At 41.2% G+C, this 19,151-nt stretch overlaps 1 protein-coding gene across 2 annotated transcripts in view; it reads right to left on the bottom strand.

Moving 5' to 3' along the window:
• Positions 1 to 17,705, bottom strand: part of LOC140714088 (signal-transducing adaptor protein 1-like) — an 85,754-nt gene extending 68,049 nt beyond the window's left edge. For both annotated transcript variants that reach the window (XM_073024826.1, XM_073024837.1), the window contains exons 1-2: positions 17,421 to 17,705; positions 11,451 to 11,522 (exon numbers count right to left, since the gene is read on the bottom strand). In XM_073024826.1, the coding sequence (XP_072880927.1) occupies positions 11,451 to 11,522; positions 17,421 to 17,540 (192 nt within the window). In that variant the 5' untranslated portion in view covers positions 17,541 to 17,705. The remainder of the gene's footprint in view (positions 1 to 11,450; positions 11,523 to 17,420) is intronic.
• Positions 17,706 to 19,151: the final 1,446 nt, after the last annotated feature.

The raw sequence follows: 19,151 nt of genomic DNA, 5'->3' as shown, positions 1-19,151 counted from the left end.
TAATTCTCCGTAACTTCCTCCACCTCCAACGGGATCCCACTACCAAACTCATTTTTCCCTCCCCCCCCCCTTTCTGCTTTTCACAGGGATCGCTCCCTACACGACTCCCTTGTCCACTCGTTCCCCCCATCCCTTCCCACCGATCTCCCTCCTGACACTTATCCTTGTAAGCGGAACAAGTGCTACACCTGCCCTTACACTTCCTCCCTCACCACCATTCAGGGCCCCAGACAGTCCTTCCAGGTGAGGTGACACTTCACCTGTGAGTCGGCTGGTGTGGTATACTGCGTCCGGTTCTCCCGGTGTGGCCTTTTATATATTGGTGAAACCCGACACAGACTGGGAGACCATTTCGCTGAACACTTACGCTCGGTCCACCAGAGAAAGCAGGATCTCCCAGTGGCCACACATTTTAATTCCACGTCCCATTCCCATTCTGATATGTCTATCCATGGCCTCCTCTACTGTCAAAATGAATCCAAACTCAGGTTGGAGGAACAACACCTTATATATCGGCTGGGTAGCCTCCAACCTGATGGCATGAGCATTGACTTCTCTAACTTCCATTAATGCCCCTCCTCCCCTTCAATATTTAGTTGTTTGTTTTTTTCTCTCTCTGCCCATCACTCTGCCTGTTCTCCATCTCCCTCTGATGCTTCCCCCATCCCCCTTTCTTTCTTCCGATGCCTCCTGTCCCATTAGCCTTTCCCTTCTCCAGCTCTGTATCACTTTCGCCATTCACCTTTCCAGCTCTTAGCTTCATCCCACCCCCTCCGGTCTTCTATCATTTCTCATTTCCCCCTCCCCCCACTACTTTCAAATCTCTTACTATCTTTCCTTTCAGTTAGTCCTGACAAAAGGTCTCGGCCCGAAACGTCGACAGTGTTTCTCCTTATAGATGCTGGCTGGCCTGCTGTGTTCCACCAGCATTTTGTGTGTGTTTTGTAAGGATAGTCAGCATGGCTTTGTGTGTGGTAGCTCATGCCTAACTAATCTAATAGAATTTTTCAAGAAAGTGTGGTGAACTACATATACCTGTCTGGACACGCCCCCTGCTGTCTGCTCCTGTGGCTCCTCCCACTGACCGTGGCTCCTCCTACAGACCCCTGTATAAAGGCGATTGAGGCCTGAGCCCAGCCTCTCTGTTTCCAGGATGTAGTATGGTGGTCAACCACTGCTTGTTCCTTCTTCCAGTCAATAAAAGCCGATATCTCGCCTTTACGTCTCAGAGAGAGTTATTGATGGTGCATCAGAAAGTTACCAGGAAAGTTGATAAAGGATAAGTCAGTGGGTGTTGTCTAAATGGATTTTAGTAAGACTTTGACAAGGCCCCCAAGAGTATTAATAGCATTCAATAACATTAAAGAAGATACCAAAAATTTCTTCAGATTCATAAAGTGTAAAAGAGAAGTGAGAGTACATATCGGACTACTGGAAAATGATGCTGGAGAGGTAGTAATGGGGGACAACAAAATGGCAGATGAAATGAATAAGTATTTTGCATCACTCTTCACTGTGAATGACACGAGCAGAAAAATGGAAGTTCCAGCTGTCAGCAGTCATGAAGTGTGTGAAAATTCTGAAGGTAGGTAAGTCACCTGGATCAGATAGTGTACAGCCCAGAATTCTGAAAGAGGAGGCTGAAGAGATTGTGGAGGCATTAGTAACGATCTTTCAAGAATCACTAGATTCTGAAATGGTTCCAGAAGGCTGGAAAATTGCAAATGTCACTCTACTTTTCAAGAAGAGAGAGAGAGGCGGAAGAAAGGAAACTATAGGCCAATTAGCCTGACCTCAGTAGCTGGGGAGATGTTGGAGTCAATTTTTAAGGATGAGGTCTCAGGGTACTTGGAGCAACATGATAAAATAGGAAGTTGTCAACATGGTTTCCTCAAGGAAAAATCTTGCCTAATAAATCTGTTGAAATTCTTTGAAAAAATAACAAGCAGGATAGACAAAGAAGAATCAGTTGATGTTGTGTACTTGGATTTTCAGAAGGGCTTTGACAAGGTGCCACACATGAGGCTGCTTAACAAGCTACAAGCCCATGGTATTAAAAGAAATATTCTAACATGGATAAAGCAGTGGCTGATTGGCAGGGGACAGAGTGGGAATAAAGGGAGCCTTTTCTGGCTGGCTGCCAGTGACTAGTGGTTTTCCACAGGGGTCTGTGTTGGGACTGATTATTTTTACGTTATATGTCAATGATTTGATTGATGGAATTGATGGCTTTGTTGCAAAGTTTTCAGATGATAAGAAGACAGCCGGAAGGGCAGGTAGTTTTGAGGAAGTAGAAAGGTTACAGAAGGTCTTAGATTAGGAGAATGGACAAAGAGAAGGCAGATGGAATACTGTGTCATGTATGTTGGTAAAAGAAATGAAAGGACTGACACTTTTCTAAATGCAAAGAAAATACAGAAAACTGTGGTACAAAGGGACTTGGGAGTCCTTGTGAAGGTTTCCCTAGAAGTTAATTTTCAGTCAAGTCTCTGGTGTAGAAGGCAAATGCAATGTTAGCATTCATTCTGAGTGGACTAGAATATAAAAGTTTGACGTCAGTGGTGGGTAAATTAATGAAAAGTATTCTTAGAGATGGTATATATAATTATCTGGATAGACAGGGTCACCCTCAGCAACTTTACAACTCCTCCCTCGGAGTGTCAGACCCCCTGAGCCAATAGGCTGGTCCTGGACTTATTTCTACTTGGTATGATTAACTTATTATTATTTAATTATTTATGGTTTTATATTGCTATATTTCTTCACTATTCTTGGTTGGTGCGGCTGTAACAAAACCCAATTTCCCTCAGGATCAATAAAGTATGTCTGTCTGTATCTGGATAGACAGGGTCTGATTAGGAACAGTCAACATGGATTTGTGCGTGGAAGGTCATGTATGACAAATCTTATTGAATTTTTTGAAGAGGTTACTAGGAAAGTTGACGAGGGTAAAGCAGTGGATGTTGTCTATGTGGATTTCAGTAAGGCCTTTGACAAGGTTCCACACGGAAGGTTAGTTAGGAAGGTTCGATCGTTAGGTATTAATATTGAAGTAGTAAAATGGATTCAACAGTGGCTGCATGGGAGATGCCAGAGAGTAGAGGTGGATAACTGTTTGTCAGCTTGGAGGCCGGTGACTAGTGGTGTGCCTCAGGGATCTTTACTGGGTCCAATGTTGCTTGTCATATACATTAATGATCTGGATGATGGGGTGGTAAATTGGATTAGTAAGTATGCAGATGATACTAAGATAGGTGGCATTGTGGATAATGAAGTAGGTTTTCAAAGTTTGCAGAGAGATTTAGGCCAGTTAGAAGAGTGGGCTGAAAGATGGCAGATGGAGTTTAATGCTGATAAGTGTGAGGTGCTAGATTTTGGTAGGACTAATCAAAATAGGGCATACATGTTAAATGGTAGGGCACTGAGGAATGCAATAGAGCAGAGTGATCTAGGAATAATGGTGCATAGTTCCATGAAGGTGGAATCTCATGTGGCTAGAGTGGTGAAGAAAGCTTTTGGTATGTTGGCCTTTATAAATCAGAGCATTGAGTATAGGAGTTGGGATGTAATGTTAAAATTGTACAAGGCATTGGTAAGGCCGAATTTGGAGTATTGTGTACAGTTCTGGTCACCGAACTATAGGAATGATGTCAACAAAATAGAGAGAGTACAGAGGAGATTTACTAGAATGTTACCTGGGTTTCAGCACCTAAGTTACAGAGAAAGATTGAACAAGTTAGGTCTTTTTTCTTTGGAGCATAGAAGGTTGAGGGGGGACTGAATAGAGGTATTTAAAATTATGAGGGGGATAGATAGAGTTGACATGGATAGGCTTTTTCCATTGAGAGGAGAGGAGATTCAAACAAGAGGACATGAGTTGAGAGTTAAGGGGCAAAAGTTTAGGGATAACACGAGGGGAACTTCTTTACTCAGAGTGGTAGCTGTGTGGAATGAACTTCCAATTGAAGTGGTAGAGGCAGGTTCAATATTGTCATTTAAAAAAAAATTGGATAGGTATATGGACAGAAAAGGAATGAGGGTTATTGGCTGAGTGCAGCTCGGTGGGACTAGGTGAGAGTAAGCATTCGGCATGGACTAGAAGAGCCGAGATGGCCTGTTTCCGTGCTGTAATTGTTATATGTTATAAAAGCAAAGATTTAATGCTGAGATTTTATAAAGTACTGGTGAGGCCTCAGTTGGAGTATTACAAGCAGTTTTAGGCCCCTTATCTTAGAAAGGATGTGCTGAAACAGGAGAGGGTTCAAAGGAGGTTCACAAAAATTATTCCAGGATTGAATGGCTTGTCATATGAAGAGCATTTGATGGTGCTGGGCCTGATAATCACCAGACTTCAGAAGAATGAGTGGTGATCTCATTGAAACCTATTGAATGGTGAAAGACCTTGATAGAGTGGATATGGAGAGGATATTTCCTATGGTGGAAGAGTCTAAGACCAGAGGACACAGCCTCAGAATAGAGGAAACACGAGGAAATCTGCAGATGCTGGAAATTCAAACAACACACACAAAATGCTGGTGGAACACAGTAGGCCAGGCAGCATCTATAAGGAGAAGCACTGTCGACGTTTTGTCAGGACGAAGGGTCTCGGCCCGAAGTGTTGACAGTACTTCTCCTTATAGATGCTGCCTGGTCTGCTGTGTTCCACCAGCATTTTGTGTGTGTTCTCAGAATAGAGGGGTGTTCTTTTAGGATGGAGATGAGGAGGAATTTCTGCAGCCAGAGAGTAGTGAATCTGTGGAATTCTTTGCCACAGGCAGCTATGGAAGCCAAGTTTTTATGTATATTTAAGGCAGAGGTTGGTCAGGGCATGAAGGGATATGGGAAGAAGGCAGGACATTGGGGCTGAGGGGAAAATTGAATCAGCCATGATGAAATGCTGGCGCAGACTCAATGAGCCAAATGGCCTAATTCTGCTCCTATATCTTAAGGTTTTATGGTCCCAGATGGGGGTTGGTCAAGAAGGTTCCATGCCTAGGTATTCAGGAAGTAAATTACAATAGACATTGGCTTTTTGGGAGAAAATGGCAAATAGAATTTAATGCAAACAAGTGAGAGGTCCACTTCAGTTGGACCAACCAGGGTAGGTCTGACACAGTGAATTTCAGGTTGTATACACTCTCTGATTTTAAATGGAATCAATGAACAATAAGGCACTGAGGAGAGCAGTAGAACAAAGGAATCTGGGAATACAAATACATAGTTCATTCAAAGTGGTGACACAGTTTGATAGGGTCGTAAAGAAAGCTTTTGGCATGCCAGCCTTCATAAATCAATGTATTGAGTACAGGGGATGGGATGTTATGTTGAAGTTGTATAAGATATTGGTGAGGCCTAATTTAGAATATTGTGTGCATTTTTGGTCACCTACTTACAGAATAGATGTAAACAAGGTTGCTATCGTACAGAGAAAATTTACAAGGATGTTGCGGAACTGGAAGACTTGAATTATATTGGAAGGTTGAATAGGTTAGGACTTTATTCATTGGAACATAGGGCAGATTTGTTAAAGGTATACAAATTTAAGAGGGGCTTAGATAAGGTAAATGGAAGCATCCTTTTTCCATTGAGGTTGGTTGGGACCTCAGAGAACATAGGTTAAGAGTGAAAGGTGAAAACTTTAGGGAGGTAGTGAGGTGAAACCTCTTCACTTTGAGGGTCACGAGGGTAGAGAATGAGCTGCCAACACAAGTGCTGCATGTAAGCTTGATTTCAATGTTTAAGAGAAGTTTCAAGAGGTACATAAATGAGAGGGGAATGGAGGGCTACAGTTCTGGTGCAGGTCAATAGGAGTAGGCAGTTTAAATGGTTCGGCATAGGCTAGGTGGGCCAAAGGGCTTGTTTCTGTGCTGTACTTTTCTATGACTCTGTGACTCTTTAAGTTTGCAGTTTAGAATCATATCAGGTTTTTATCTTCTTGTTAATCTGTGACCTTTGACAGCGTAGATAAAATGGCAGTCAAGGCAGTGGAATGCTCCTCCTGCAAGATATGGAAAGTTGGTGAAACTCATAGTCTCACTGATTACTACACAGCTCCTTACACACCAGATCAAGGAACTGAGCTGAAGTTCGATGTACTCATGTTCGTCTGGGATTCTGAGGCTACCATAGATGAAAGTTTTAGTGAAGTGATCACACCTCAGATGCAGAATATAGAGAGATGGGTGACTCATCAGGAGAATTAAGGCGAGTACGCAGATAGGTTAGAGTGGCCCTGTGACTATTCCCCACGTTTACAGCTGTACCCCTCCGGATGTTATTGGTGAGGAGGGGGTAACCTTTCAGAGGACTGCACCAATAACTGAGTCAGTGGAGCTGTACCGCACTTCAGCAATGAAGTGAAGGGTGAAGTCAGGCAGAGTGAGAGTGATAGGGCACCGATGAGTGTTTCTTTGACTACAATTTTGACTCTCCTTAGTACTGGGGTCAAGGATGAGGGTGTTGTGGATAGTGTGGAGGGCTGTCAGAGCTTACAGCGGGACATCGATAGGATGCAAAACTGGGCTGAGAGGCGACAGATGGAGATCATCCCAGATAAGTGCGAAGTGGTTCATTTCAGTAGCTCAAGTATGTTGGCAGAATGTAGTATTAATGGCAAGACTCCTGGCAGTGTGGAGGATCAGAGGGATCTTGGGGTCCGAGTCCGTAGGACACTCAAAGCTACTGTGCAGGTTGACTCTGTGGTTAAGAAGGCATATAGTGCATTGGACCTTCATCAGCCATGGAATTGAGTTTAAGAGCCGAGAAGTAATGTTGCAGCTATATAGGACCCTGGTCAGACCCCACTTGGAGTACTGTGCTCAATTCTGGTTGCATCACTACAGGATGGACGTGGAAACCATAGAAAGGGCGCAGAGGAGATTTACAAGGATGTTGCCTGGAGTGGGGAGCATGCCTTATGAAAACAGTTTGAGTGAACTCAGCCTTTTCTCCTTGGAGCGACAGAGGATGAGAGGTGACCTGATGGAGGTGTATAAGATGATGAGAGGTATTGATCATGTGGATAGTCAGAGGCGTTTTCCCAGGGCTGAAATGGTTGCCACAAGAGGACACAGGTTTAAGGTGCTGGGGAGTAGGTACAGAGGAAATGTCCAGGGTAAGTTTTTTACTCAGAGAGTGGTGAGTGTGTGGAATGGGCTACTAGTGACAGTGGTGGAGGCGGATACGATAGGGTCTTTTAAGAGACTCTTGGATAGGTACGTCAAATTTAGATGAATAGAGGGCTATGGGTAACCCTAGGTAATTTTTAAGGTAGGGACATGTTCGGCACAGCATTGTGGGCCGAAGGGCCTGTATTGTGCTGTAGGTTTTCTGTGTTTTCTACGTCTCACAGTGGATAATAAACATTCTGAGAAGTAAGGGTGAGGAGCCAGAGGCTGTGGTCCATGTAAGTAATATTGGCATAGGCCAGAGCAAGGATAATTTTAAGGAACTAGACAGGAAGTTAAAAAGCAGGACTTCCAGGGTTGTCATCTCAGGATTACTATTGGTTTCACATACTGGTGAGGTGAGAAATAGGTACATAGTTCAATTCAATATGTTGATGAAGAGCTGGTGTATGAAAGAGGGCTTCTGATTGGTGGATCATTAGGCCGTCTCTTCCAGGGCAAGGAAACAAGACAGTTTGCATCTAAACCATAGGGGAAACTATGTAAACCTGTCAGGTGCTGCAATGGATATTTAGTTTCATACTGAAAGCCCGTTGAAGCTCTTCATACAATGTGATTGCAGGGTTCTGTTATTCCTTGCCAGGAGGGTTTAAACTAGAGTGACAGGAAATGGGAAACAGAGCAGCAGGGCAACAGGTGGTGGGGCTGAGGTCTGGAAATGTGGTATAACAAGTAAGATCGAAAGAAATGACAGTAAGGGACAGACTAATAAATGAACTTCCCCACAGAATTCCCACCTGGCACTTATCCCTGTAAGCGCAAATGCTACACCTGTCCCCACACCTCCCCCCTTACCACCATTCCAGGCCCCAGACAGTCCTTCCAGGTGAGGCAACACTTCACCTGTGAGTCTGCTGGAGTCGTCTATTGCATCCGGTGCTCCTGGTGCGGCCTCCTCTACATCGGCGAGACCCGACGCAGATTGGGGGGCCGCTTCGTCGAGCACCTCCGCTCCGTCCGTCACAATAGACAGGATCTCCCGGTTGCCACCCACTTCAACTCTGCCTCTCATTCCCATCTAGATATGTCCATACATGGCCTCCTTTACTGCCATGATGAGGCCAAACTCAGGTTGGAGGAGCAACGCCTCATCTACCGTCTGGGTAGCCTCCAGCCTGGTGGTATGAACATTGAATTCTCCAATTTCCGGTAATTCCCTCCCCCTCCCCCTATCCCAGGTCCCTCTCTGCCTCTCTCCCCTTTCAACTTCCTGCTTCTTTATCTCCACAGTTCTTTCATGCCTATCCCCTCCCCATCCCCCCTTTATCTTTCCTCCGATTGGTTTTCCACCTGGCGCCTCTAGGCCCTACCCCCTCCCCTATCTCTATTACTGGGCTTTGGCCCTCTCTTCCCCCCCCCCATTCCTGATGAAGGGTCTCGGCCCGAAACGTTGACTACTCTTTTCCCACGGATGCTGCCTGACCTGCTGAGTTCTTCCAGCGTTGTGTACGTAGACTAATAAATGTGGTGGGTCTGCTGGGTTAAATAAGTTTACTTTAATGTAGGTGTTTTATAGGCAAGGAGAATGAACTTGAGCATGGATCAGTGCAAGGAATTACAATGCTGTTGCCATTACAGAGATCTGGATCTGTGAGGGACAAGACTGACAGAGCGACATTCCTGGGTTTCATTGTTTTAGATGTAATGGGATGTGGTGGCTAAAAGTGGAAGAGGGGTTGTATTGCTGATAAGGGAGAAGGTCATATCCGTGCTCAAGGACATGCTGAGGGCTCATTCACAGAGGCAACTTGGGTGGCACACACAACTACATTGATGGGATTATACTATAGGCCCCCAAGTATGGAGGAACAGTTATGTCAACAGATTATAGGAGACCTGCAGAAACAACAAGGTTTTAATAGTGGGGGTTTTAACTTCCTCAATATTGACTGGAATCTCCTTAATACAAGAAGTATAAATGGGATGGAATTTCTTCAGTCCATCCAAGAGGGGTTCTTGAAAAAGTATGTGGAGAGTCCAACTAAAGGAGGGAATACACTGGATCGAATTTAGGGCAATGAGCCAGGCCAGACTGCAGATAGTGAGAGAACATTTTTGGAATAGTGACCACAACTCATTTTAGAATAGGTACGAATAAGCATAAAATTGGATCTTGTGGTATGGTACTGAATTTGGGAAGAGCAAGTTATGATAAGATAAGACAGGAGATAAGGGCTTTGATTAGAAGCAACTGCTGTTGGCTAAGTTCACATTTGACATGCAGATGTTATGTGAAGGACAGCTGATCGGAGATCAGGATCAGCATATTCAGTAATGAGTAGCAACAAGAATGGTAAAATGAGGAAACTTTGGATGACCTGAGAGGTCCTAAATTTAACCAGAGAGTAAAGGACACATACATAAGGTTGTCAACATGGTCTTAACTAAGGTCTTTGATAAGGTTCCGCTTGAGAGGTTGGTCAAGTTCAAGGATCAGTCATGAGGCATTCAAGATGTGGTAGTAAATTGGATTAGACATTGGCTTTGTGGGAGAAGCCAGAGAGTGGTAGTAGATGGTGCCTCTCTGACTGGAGGCCTGTGATTAGTGTTACGCTGGGGATCAGTGCTCAGTTCACTGATGTTTGTCATCTATATCAACAATCTGGATGATAACGTGGTAAACTGGATCAGCATATTTGTGGATGACATCAAGATTGGAGGTGTAGTAGACAGTGAGGAAGACTATCAAAGCTTGCGGTTGGAAAAATGGGGTGAAAATGACAGATGGAATTTGATGCAAAAAAGTATGAGGTGTTGCACTTTGGGAAGAGAAATCAGGGTAGATGTACACGGTGAGCAGTAGGGCACTGAGCAATGTGGTAGAACAGAGTGATCTAGGAACACAGGTCCGTGATGCCTTGCAGGTGGCATCACAGATAGATAGGGTTTTGGCACTTCACCCTTCATAAATCAGAGTACTGAGTGTAGGAGATGGAATACTATGTTGAACTTGTATAAGACATTTGTTAAGGCTAATTTAGAGTATTGTGCACAATTTTGGTCACAAAACTTTCCTAAAGGAAAGATGTCGATAGGATTGAAAGACAGCAGAGAAACGTTATAAGGATGATGTCGGGTCCTGAAGACCTGAGTTATAGGGAAAGATTGAATACTTTAGGACTTTATCCCCTTGAGTGTAGGAGAATGAGGGGAGATTTGATACAGGTATACAAAACCATGAGAGATACAGATGGGGTAAGTATAAGTAGGCTTTTCCACTGAGGTTGGGTGGGAGTACAACTGGAAGTCATGGGTTAAGGGTGAAAGGTGAAATGTTTATGAGGTACATGAGGAGTTACTTCTTCACTCAGAAGGTGGTGAGAGTGTTAAACGAGGTGCGAGGAAGAGGTGGATGTAGGTTCGATTTCAATATTTAAGAGAAATTTGGGTAGGTACAATGGATGGGAGGGGTATAGAGGGCTGTGGTCCGGGTGCAGGTTAATGGATGTAAGCAGAACAACAGTTCAGTACAGGCGAGGTGGGTGAAGGACCTGTTTCTGTGCTGTAGTGATCTGAGTATGATTCTATTAAGAATTAATAATCTACAAAATAATGGCAACGATAAGCAAACATGCATACTCGTAAGACACAGTACTACAGCCAACAGAGCAATTGCATTCGAGGGTAAGAGACTCGGGTCAGCCCTGACTTTCAATTCTGTCTGTGGAATATTTTTCTCCTGTCATTATGTAGGTTTCCTTCTACATCCCAAACACGGATCAGTTGATATAGCCACTTTAAATTGCCCCTAATGTGCAGATAAATGTGAAAATCTCAGGACAGTTGATGAGAATATTGGGAAAATAAACGAAGAGGTAATATAAATGGAAGGCTAAAGATCAACATGGACTCTATAGCTGGAAGGTGCATTTCCTTGCTATATCTCTCTCCCTCTTTGCTCCATTGACTGCAGTTGCAATATATTTGATATAAATACAATCAGTTATTACATAAAAGTGCAGTTAAAAGTCAAATAAACAAATTAAGATTTTAGTTCTGAAATATTTTCTTGAAACTTATGTTTTGTTTTTCATTTTCAAATTCTGGATATGGCATTCAAACCACTGAAGATCTATTCCAGTAATGCCTTGATTTCAAAGCATAGGTTAAGATGTTTATTTGTTTTGTTAAAATATGATCATCCAAGTAATCTAATTCAAGCAATCTGATTTCCTTTAATTTTTAGAATTCTTAAATTTTAGATTAACTGAAAGCCTAAATCCATGAATCAAAGATCCCAAAAGGCATCAGCTACATCCTTACTGTCACATCTTTGTCATCGGAGTAAAAGAAAATTGAGGAGCCTCGTAGTTCTGACCAGTATCTTTGGAAGTCCTGTTAGGGAGACACAAATCATATCAGAGGAATGGTCATACACAGGCATCACACAATACTTTGTAACATTCCGGTGCTCTGGAACTCTGATTCCTAGTTGCCAAGGCATTGAAGCTGGCTATATTTGTTAATTGCTTAGAGGCCTACACAGTCAGTATTGTCCAGCTATTTGATGGCAGAAGAAAAGGTCTATTCTTTCTTTCTTAAAGTTCATGCTAGTCCGTTTCCTGCAAAATAAAACAAGTATATGACCAGTATTCATTCAAGAACAGAAGCATGGCAATCTCTTGTAAGATGAGGGAAGTATATCCGCCCTAAACTCTCTCTCCATAGATCTTGCATTGCTGGTTAAGTAATTCTAGCATTCTCTTAACTGATTTCCAACTGCAACATTTTTGCTTTTGGGAATAAGTTATTTTAAAATCACAAATTTTAATGAGTAAGTATTCATTTGTAAGTTCACAGAAAGGCAAACTCTAGAAAAAAGGTGATCACGATCTGGTAACAATGCACACGTTTGGGTTCACAAACACCCCTACACCGTATTGCTTCCCAAAGTCAGAACCACTTCTTGTATACATCCATATCCTCATGATTAAAACTTCTCAGTGTGACCGAACCCAGTGATTGATTGCCTCCAAAGTCACACAGTAGGAAAACTACTCTCACAACCATTTGTAATGGAAAAATCCAGCATGCTCCTCTAGAATTCAGAACATTATCTCAAAAAGGGAATCCACAATAGAACAATTTATGGATAAGACAAAACATGCAGCAAAAACATACATGCCGAGAACAACACGGGCATACCTCAATATGTGAGGTCACCCTAGTAAAGCCACAATACAGGACTACTTGCATACCAAATGCTATAAGCAGCAAGTAATAGACAGAGCTCAGTGCTCCCACAACCAACAGATCAGATCTAAGCTCTGTAGTTCTGCCACTGTGGTACAACGGAACCAACGGTACGACGGAACAAGAAGACAACGGAAGGTTTGCCTGCTGCAGCTGCTCACATCTCACTCGCTCTCTCTCTCCAACATTGCAACACAACAACTACCTCAGCACAAACTGAACTGAACTCTATATTCTCTTATAACAATTCATTTACCCCTAGACTTTGCTAGAGCTTGTTTATTACTGTTGATTATTATTCCTACACTTCTGTTTTTATTATTGCTAACCTGTTTTATATGTATATTTGCATCTTTGACATTGTATTACTTAGTTTACTAATAAACACCTTCAGTTTCAGTACCACCAGACTCCAACATATCCTTCCATTTCTGTTGGTCTGTTAACCCAGTTACGGGGTATGTAACAGATGCCCCAGGCAAATAAGGACTGGGGCAGACTATTTTCTGGCCAAGGTGTACTCGGTAAATGGGAGGCCTTCAAAAGTGAAATTTAAGAATGCAAAGCCTGTATGTGCCTGTCAGAATAAAAAGTAAAGATAACAGGTTTTTGGAACGTTAGTTTTCAAGAGATATTGAGGCCCTGGTTGAGAAAGAAATGTAGGTGTATAGCAGGTACAGGCAGGTAGGAAGAAATGAAGTGCTGATGGAGTACAAGAAATGCAAGAGAACACTTAAGAATGAAATCAGGAGGGTAAAGGTTGCCCTAGCAGTCGAGGTGAAGGAGTATCCTAAATGCTTCTACAGATATGTTAAGAGAAAAAGGGTTGCAAGGGACAAAGATAGTCCTCTGGGAGATCAGAATGGTAATCTATGTGTGGAGCCAAAAGAGATGAAGGAGATCTTTCCTTCTTTTTCCAATATTTTTATTAAATTTCAGATACACAAATGCAGAGTTCATAAGGATACTAATTATAAATGAAAATGAGATAGCACAAAATGCATACAATCACAGTAACCCATATTGATAATCAATCAAATAAAACAAATTGAGTAATGAAATACACTAGTATGGTTAATTTTATTATATAAAAGAATCTGCACCCCCTACCAAGACAAAGCTTGTTGGAAAAAAAACAAGAGAAAAAGAAAAGGAGTGCTTTACCATATAGTGTTTTATAATAATAGCCCAGATCTATATTTTAATAACAATTCAAAGATTTTTAAAATAGCTCAGAAAGGGTCCCCATAACATTTGAAAATCTTGGTTAGAATCAGAAATCGAACAATGAATCTTCTCTAGATTTAAACATGACATAGCATCATATAACCATTGTGCATATGTAGGGGGGCAACCTCCTTCCATTTAAGCAAGATCGCCCTCCTAGCCATGAGAGAAATAAAAGGCAGTACTCGCAAATGAGAAGGCTCCAAAATTATAACTCTTTCCTCAAAAATACCAAAAGGGCAGTTAAAGAATTGGGCTTAAAACTAACTTTAAAAAGTACAGAAAAGTTTGGAATACATCTTTCCAATATTTTTCAAGGCTCGAACATGACCAAAACATATGAATTAATGAGGCCTCTCCATTATTACATCTATCACAATAAGGAGATATATCTGCAATATAGCAAGAGAGCTTGGCTTTAGAAATATGAGCCCTATGCACTACTTTAAATTGTAGGAGGGAATGACGAGCACATAATGATGAAGAATTAACCATTTTGAAAATAACTGTCCGGGTCTCATCAGATAATGAAGTCCGTAAATCCTTTTTTAATTTTAGCTAAAGGAGCCATTCTCAATCCCAACAGCATACCATTAATATAAGACATTGAGCAAATTTCAAAAGGTTTCAAATTAAAAATTACATCTATTATGTTCTTATCCAGGCTAGTAGGAAATATATGTAGTTTAGATCTTAAAAAATCTCTAATCTGTAGATATCGAAAGAAGTGGCTATTTGATAGGTTATATTTTACTGAGAGCTGCTCAAAAGAAGAGAGATTCCCTCCAACAAAAGGACCCTGAAATCATTTAATGCCTAGTCAATCCCATTCTTTAAAAAACAGATCAGTCGTAGATGGTTTAAAAAAAAATTAGAAAAACTAGGACTGGAAAGAGAAAATCTCAATAAGCTGAAATGTTTACTAAACTATACCCAGATCCTCAAAGTGTGTTTAACCACCAAACTGTCAGTTAATTTATTTACAGATAAAGGAAGAGAGGATCCAAAAAAAAGAATAATAGAAAATTTTGTAACAGAATTGGCTTCCAAAAAGACCCATATTGGACAATACTCACGATTAATATAATATAACCAGAACTTAAGATTTTGTATGTTAATTGCCCAATAATATAACTTCAAGTTGGGTAAAGCAAGGCCACCAGTCTTTTTGCGTTTTTGAAGATGGGCTTTGTGTAATCGGGGTTTTATGTTCTTCCATATGTAGGAAGAAAGAATTGAATCTAGAGAATCAAAAAAAGACTTAGGAATAAAAATGGGTGTGGCTTGAAAGAGGTATATAAATTCAGCTAAAATATTAATTTTAATAGAATTAATTTAACCAATCAGTAATAAAGAGAAAGACGGCCAATTAGAAAGTGTATTTTTCACATAATTCATTATGGTTAAAACATTTTCTTTGAAAAGATCTTTGTAATTCTTAGTGATAGTTACACCCAAATATGTAAATCGTTTTCTTACAATTTTAAAAGTAAGGTTGGTATCGAATTATTTAAAGGAAACAATTCATTCTTATGTAAATTCAAATTATATCCTGAATTTTCTGCATCTGTATTTACTCAGGAGATGGACACGGAGTCTATGGAAGTGAGGCAAAATGACAGCTACTTCATGGACCCTATACAGATTACAGAGGAGGAGGTGTCTGCTGTCTTGAGGCAAATTAGAGTGGACGAACCCCCAGGGCTGACATGTTGTTCCCTTGAACCATGTGGGAGGCAAGTGCAGAAATAGCAGAGATATTTAAGTCATCCTCAGTGATAGGTGAGGACTGGAGGATTGGAGGATAGCTAATGTTGTTCCACTGTTTAAGAAAGGCTCTAAAAATAAACCAGTAGGTTGTAGGTGAATGAGCCTGACATCAATAATGGGAAAGTTTTGAAAGGTATTCTAAAGGACCAGATATACGAGTATTTGGATAGACCTGGACTAATTGGGGATAGTCAGCATGGCTTTGTGCATGGTAGGCTATGCACATAAATGGTTCATCTTACAAAGTTTTCAGGGAAGTTACCAGGAAATTTAATGCAGGCAAGGCAATGGATGGCGTCTGCATGGATGTTAATTAGGCATTTGACAAGGTTCTGTGTGAGAGGTTAGTTAAGAAGGTTCAGTAACTCAGCATTCAAGATGAGGTAATAAATTTCATTAGAATTTGACTTTATTGTAGAAGCCAGAGAGTGGTAGTAGATGGTTGCCTTTCTGACTAGAGGCCTGTAGACAGTGGAGTACTGCAGAAATCGGTGCAGGGTCCGTTGCTTGTCATATATATCTACAATCTAGATGATAATGTGGTTAATTGGATCAGCAGATTTGTGGCTGACGCCAAGATTTAGGGTGTAGTGGAAAGTGAGGAAGGCTATCAGAGCTTGCAGAGGGATCTGCATCAGCTGTAAAAATGGGCTGGAAAATGGCAGATGGAATTTAATGCAGACAAGTGCGAGGTGTTACACTTCAGTAGGACCAACTAGAGTAGGACTTACACAGTGAACTGAGGAGTGGGGTAGAACAAAGAGATCTGGGAATACATGTCCATAATTCATTAGAAGTTGCGTCACAGGTGGATAGGGTTTAGAGGGTCATGAGAGTGTGGAATGAGCTGCCAGCACAAGTTGTGCATGCATGCTTGATTTCAATGTTTAAGAGAGGTTTGGATAGGTACATGGATGGGAGGGGTATGGAGGGCCATGGTCCTCGTTCAGGTAGATGGGAGTAGGCAGTTTAAATGGTTTAGGTACAGACTAGATAGGCTGAAGGGCCTGTTTCTGTTCTGTACTTTTATCTGACATATGTGACATGTCGAATTCACAAACTTCAAACAAAGAAGAGGTGCTGCTGTGCCTTCTTTGTAACGGCACTTATATGATGTTTCAGGACAGATCCTCTGAAATGATGATGCAAAGGAATTTAAAATTGATGACCTTTCCACCTCTGATCCCCGGTGAGGATTGGTTGTTGAACCTCTGGTTTCCTCCTACTGTAGTCAATGGTCAGTTCTTTGGCTTTGCTCACCATGTACTTTGTGCAATTTCACTAGCTCTTAGCCAGGAACTGAGATTAGTAACCACAGACTGGCTCATCATTTTTTAAAGATAACTAATAGCACATTTACTAGTAATGTAGGTACATTGCATCCTCAGGGTTTATCCTGTCCTTTAGAATATTAGCAGGTCAAGTTCATAGGTGTAGAAAATCAATGAAGAACAGATGTTAGAAATCTGAAATAAAAGTAGAAAATACCGGAAATGCTCAGTGTGGCAGGTATCATCTGCGGAAAGAGAAACAGTAAACGTTCCAGGTCCAACGTAGGTTGGGTGGTATCAGGGGAAAGAGAGTCTGTGATCGGGTCAGGTAGCTTTCTATTTCCATTGATACTACCTGAGCTGCTGAATGTTTCCAGCATTTTCTGTTTCCCAAAGCACTGAAACCCTTTTTGTCTGAAGTATAAACATACTGTTCCCTCTTTATAATTCTGCCAAAATGCTGGAGTATAACTGGGGCTATTTTAATCTATGCTATGAAGCCATATACAGCCATGTATAATGAAAGTTGTGAGTTTTAAGGAAGTTGTTTTTATTTCAAGTTTACCTTCATTTGACTTTATCAATTCTAGATTGCACTTATGATTCTCTAGTTTCTTCACAAGCAGTTTTAATTCTTTAATATAGAAATCCCAAACAATAACTAAAAATACATTTATACTTTCAGTATATGTTGATAACTTTACAATGAGGAACACATTACGTAACGCAAGCTTCATTGACTAGTCATTTCTGAAACACAATCTTCACCTACCTTATCACTTGTACTTTTTTTCCACAGGATCCCATCATAATACAAAGGCAGAGAAGTAATCTTCTCACGTCTTTCAAAGACCAACCTCAGATTTGTTCTAGAGGCAGCCATTTCTTTCATTTACAAGCGAGCTCACTGTTAATTATTAACAAAGGAGTTAGCTAATCGAGATCTGCAGACAGGTAGAGCTTTGTCTCACTGAAAGTCTGTCCGTTCTAACACAAATCCTATTAAATTCATCTTGCAAGAAACTGAACAAGGCAAGGTTTAGAGGAAAGTGCAGCCTCTTTCTCATATACTTCTGTAAGTTGGAATGCAGAAGGAATGAGGAAATTATTTGAAGAGGAAGTAGTGGTTATAAAATTTACGTGCTAAAGAAAGAGAACAATCCTACTCCTGGCCACGATGATTAATGGTTTTGTGTGAAAACACCTTTGTCACTTTGTAATTGCTTTCATTTTAACATCCAGGGCACTGTGAAATAGGAGCCAACTAAAGATAATGGACTTAAACATATTACAACTCATTGTATCCAAGCAATCCAATTTAGGTGGGAAAGACTTCTCAGAGAACCGAGCACAGAATCACAGGAGCAAAGTGTGTGACCAGAAAATGTCAGCAGTCACTAGGGTTGGATGAGGTAAAGCCACTAAAAACATCTCAAGTTGTGCATGAGGGCCTTGACACTTGAGGCTACTGATAACAAAAGTTTAATGAAAATGTAAGGCTTGTAAGAGGTTAGGCCATGGCTAATGGCATTCTGTATGGGAGTGGAAAGTGAGAAGGGAATGAGGGAGAAGGGCAATAGAGATCCAACTTTTGAGTAAGAAAGACCTGGATAAAAATTGTTCAAGACTCAGTACAATGAAACATCACACAGCAGCATCATTGATCATAAGATTTATTATGTAAATTAGTTTCAACCTCTCCTTATAGCACATGCTGTCTAATCCAGGCAATGCCATAGTCATTTTCTGCATCCTCTTTAAAGCCTCCATTTGCTTCCTATGATGGGGTAAACAGAACTGAATGCCTAACCAGAATTTTCTAAAGCTGTAATCTGACTTCCCTACTCTTGATCTCAATGGCAAGCTTCTCATGCACCTTCTTTACGAACCATGCAGACAATTCCTGGAAACTATGGAATTTACCCCAAGGTCCTCCGTACATCAAAACTGTTGAGGGTCTTGCCATTAACAATGTACTGCCCCTTTATATTTGATCTCTGAAAGTGCAACACTTCCCATCTAGACAGATTAAACTCCATCTGCCTTTTCTCCACCCTCATCAGCAACTGTTCTATATCCCACTATATCCTTTGGCAATCTTCCACACAATCCTCAACGCCACCAATCTTTGTATCTTCTGTGAGCTTGCTAACCCACCTATCCACATTTGATCGAGGTCATTTATATCTATCGCATACAGCAGAGGTCCTAGTAAGCATCTCCACAGAATTCTAGCAGGAACTGACCACCAGTCAAAGTAATTCCTATCACCTGCTACCATCTGTCTTCTATAGACAAGCTAATTCTGAACCTAAACAAGTAATTTACCATGGATCCCCTGCATCTTAATCTTCTGAAAGAGCCTGACATGCGGGACCTTAACAAATGCTTGTTAAAATCCATGTGGACAACATATACAGCTCTATCTTTGTCAGTTAGGTCTTCATTAGAGTTTTAAAAAACTACAAAGTGTTATAGATACTGTTAAGCACATCACAGAAAT

This window comes from Hemitrygon akajei, chromosome 2, assembly GCF_048418815.1.
Source record: "Hemitrygon akajei chromosome 2, sHemAka1.3, whole genome shotgun sequence".
Lineage (NCBI taxonomy): Eukaryota > Metazoa > Chordata > Chondrichthyes > Myliobatiformes > Dasyatidae > Hemitrygon > Hemitrygon akajei.
Note: the sequence above shows the minus strand (reverse complement) of the source record. Positions and strands in the feature narration are given on the sequence as shown.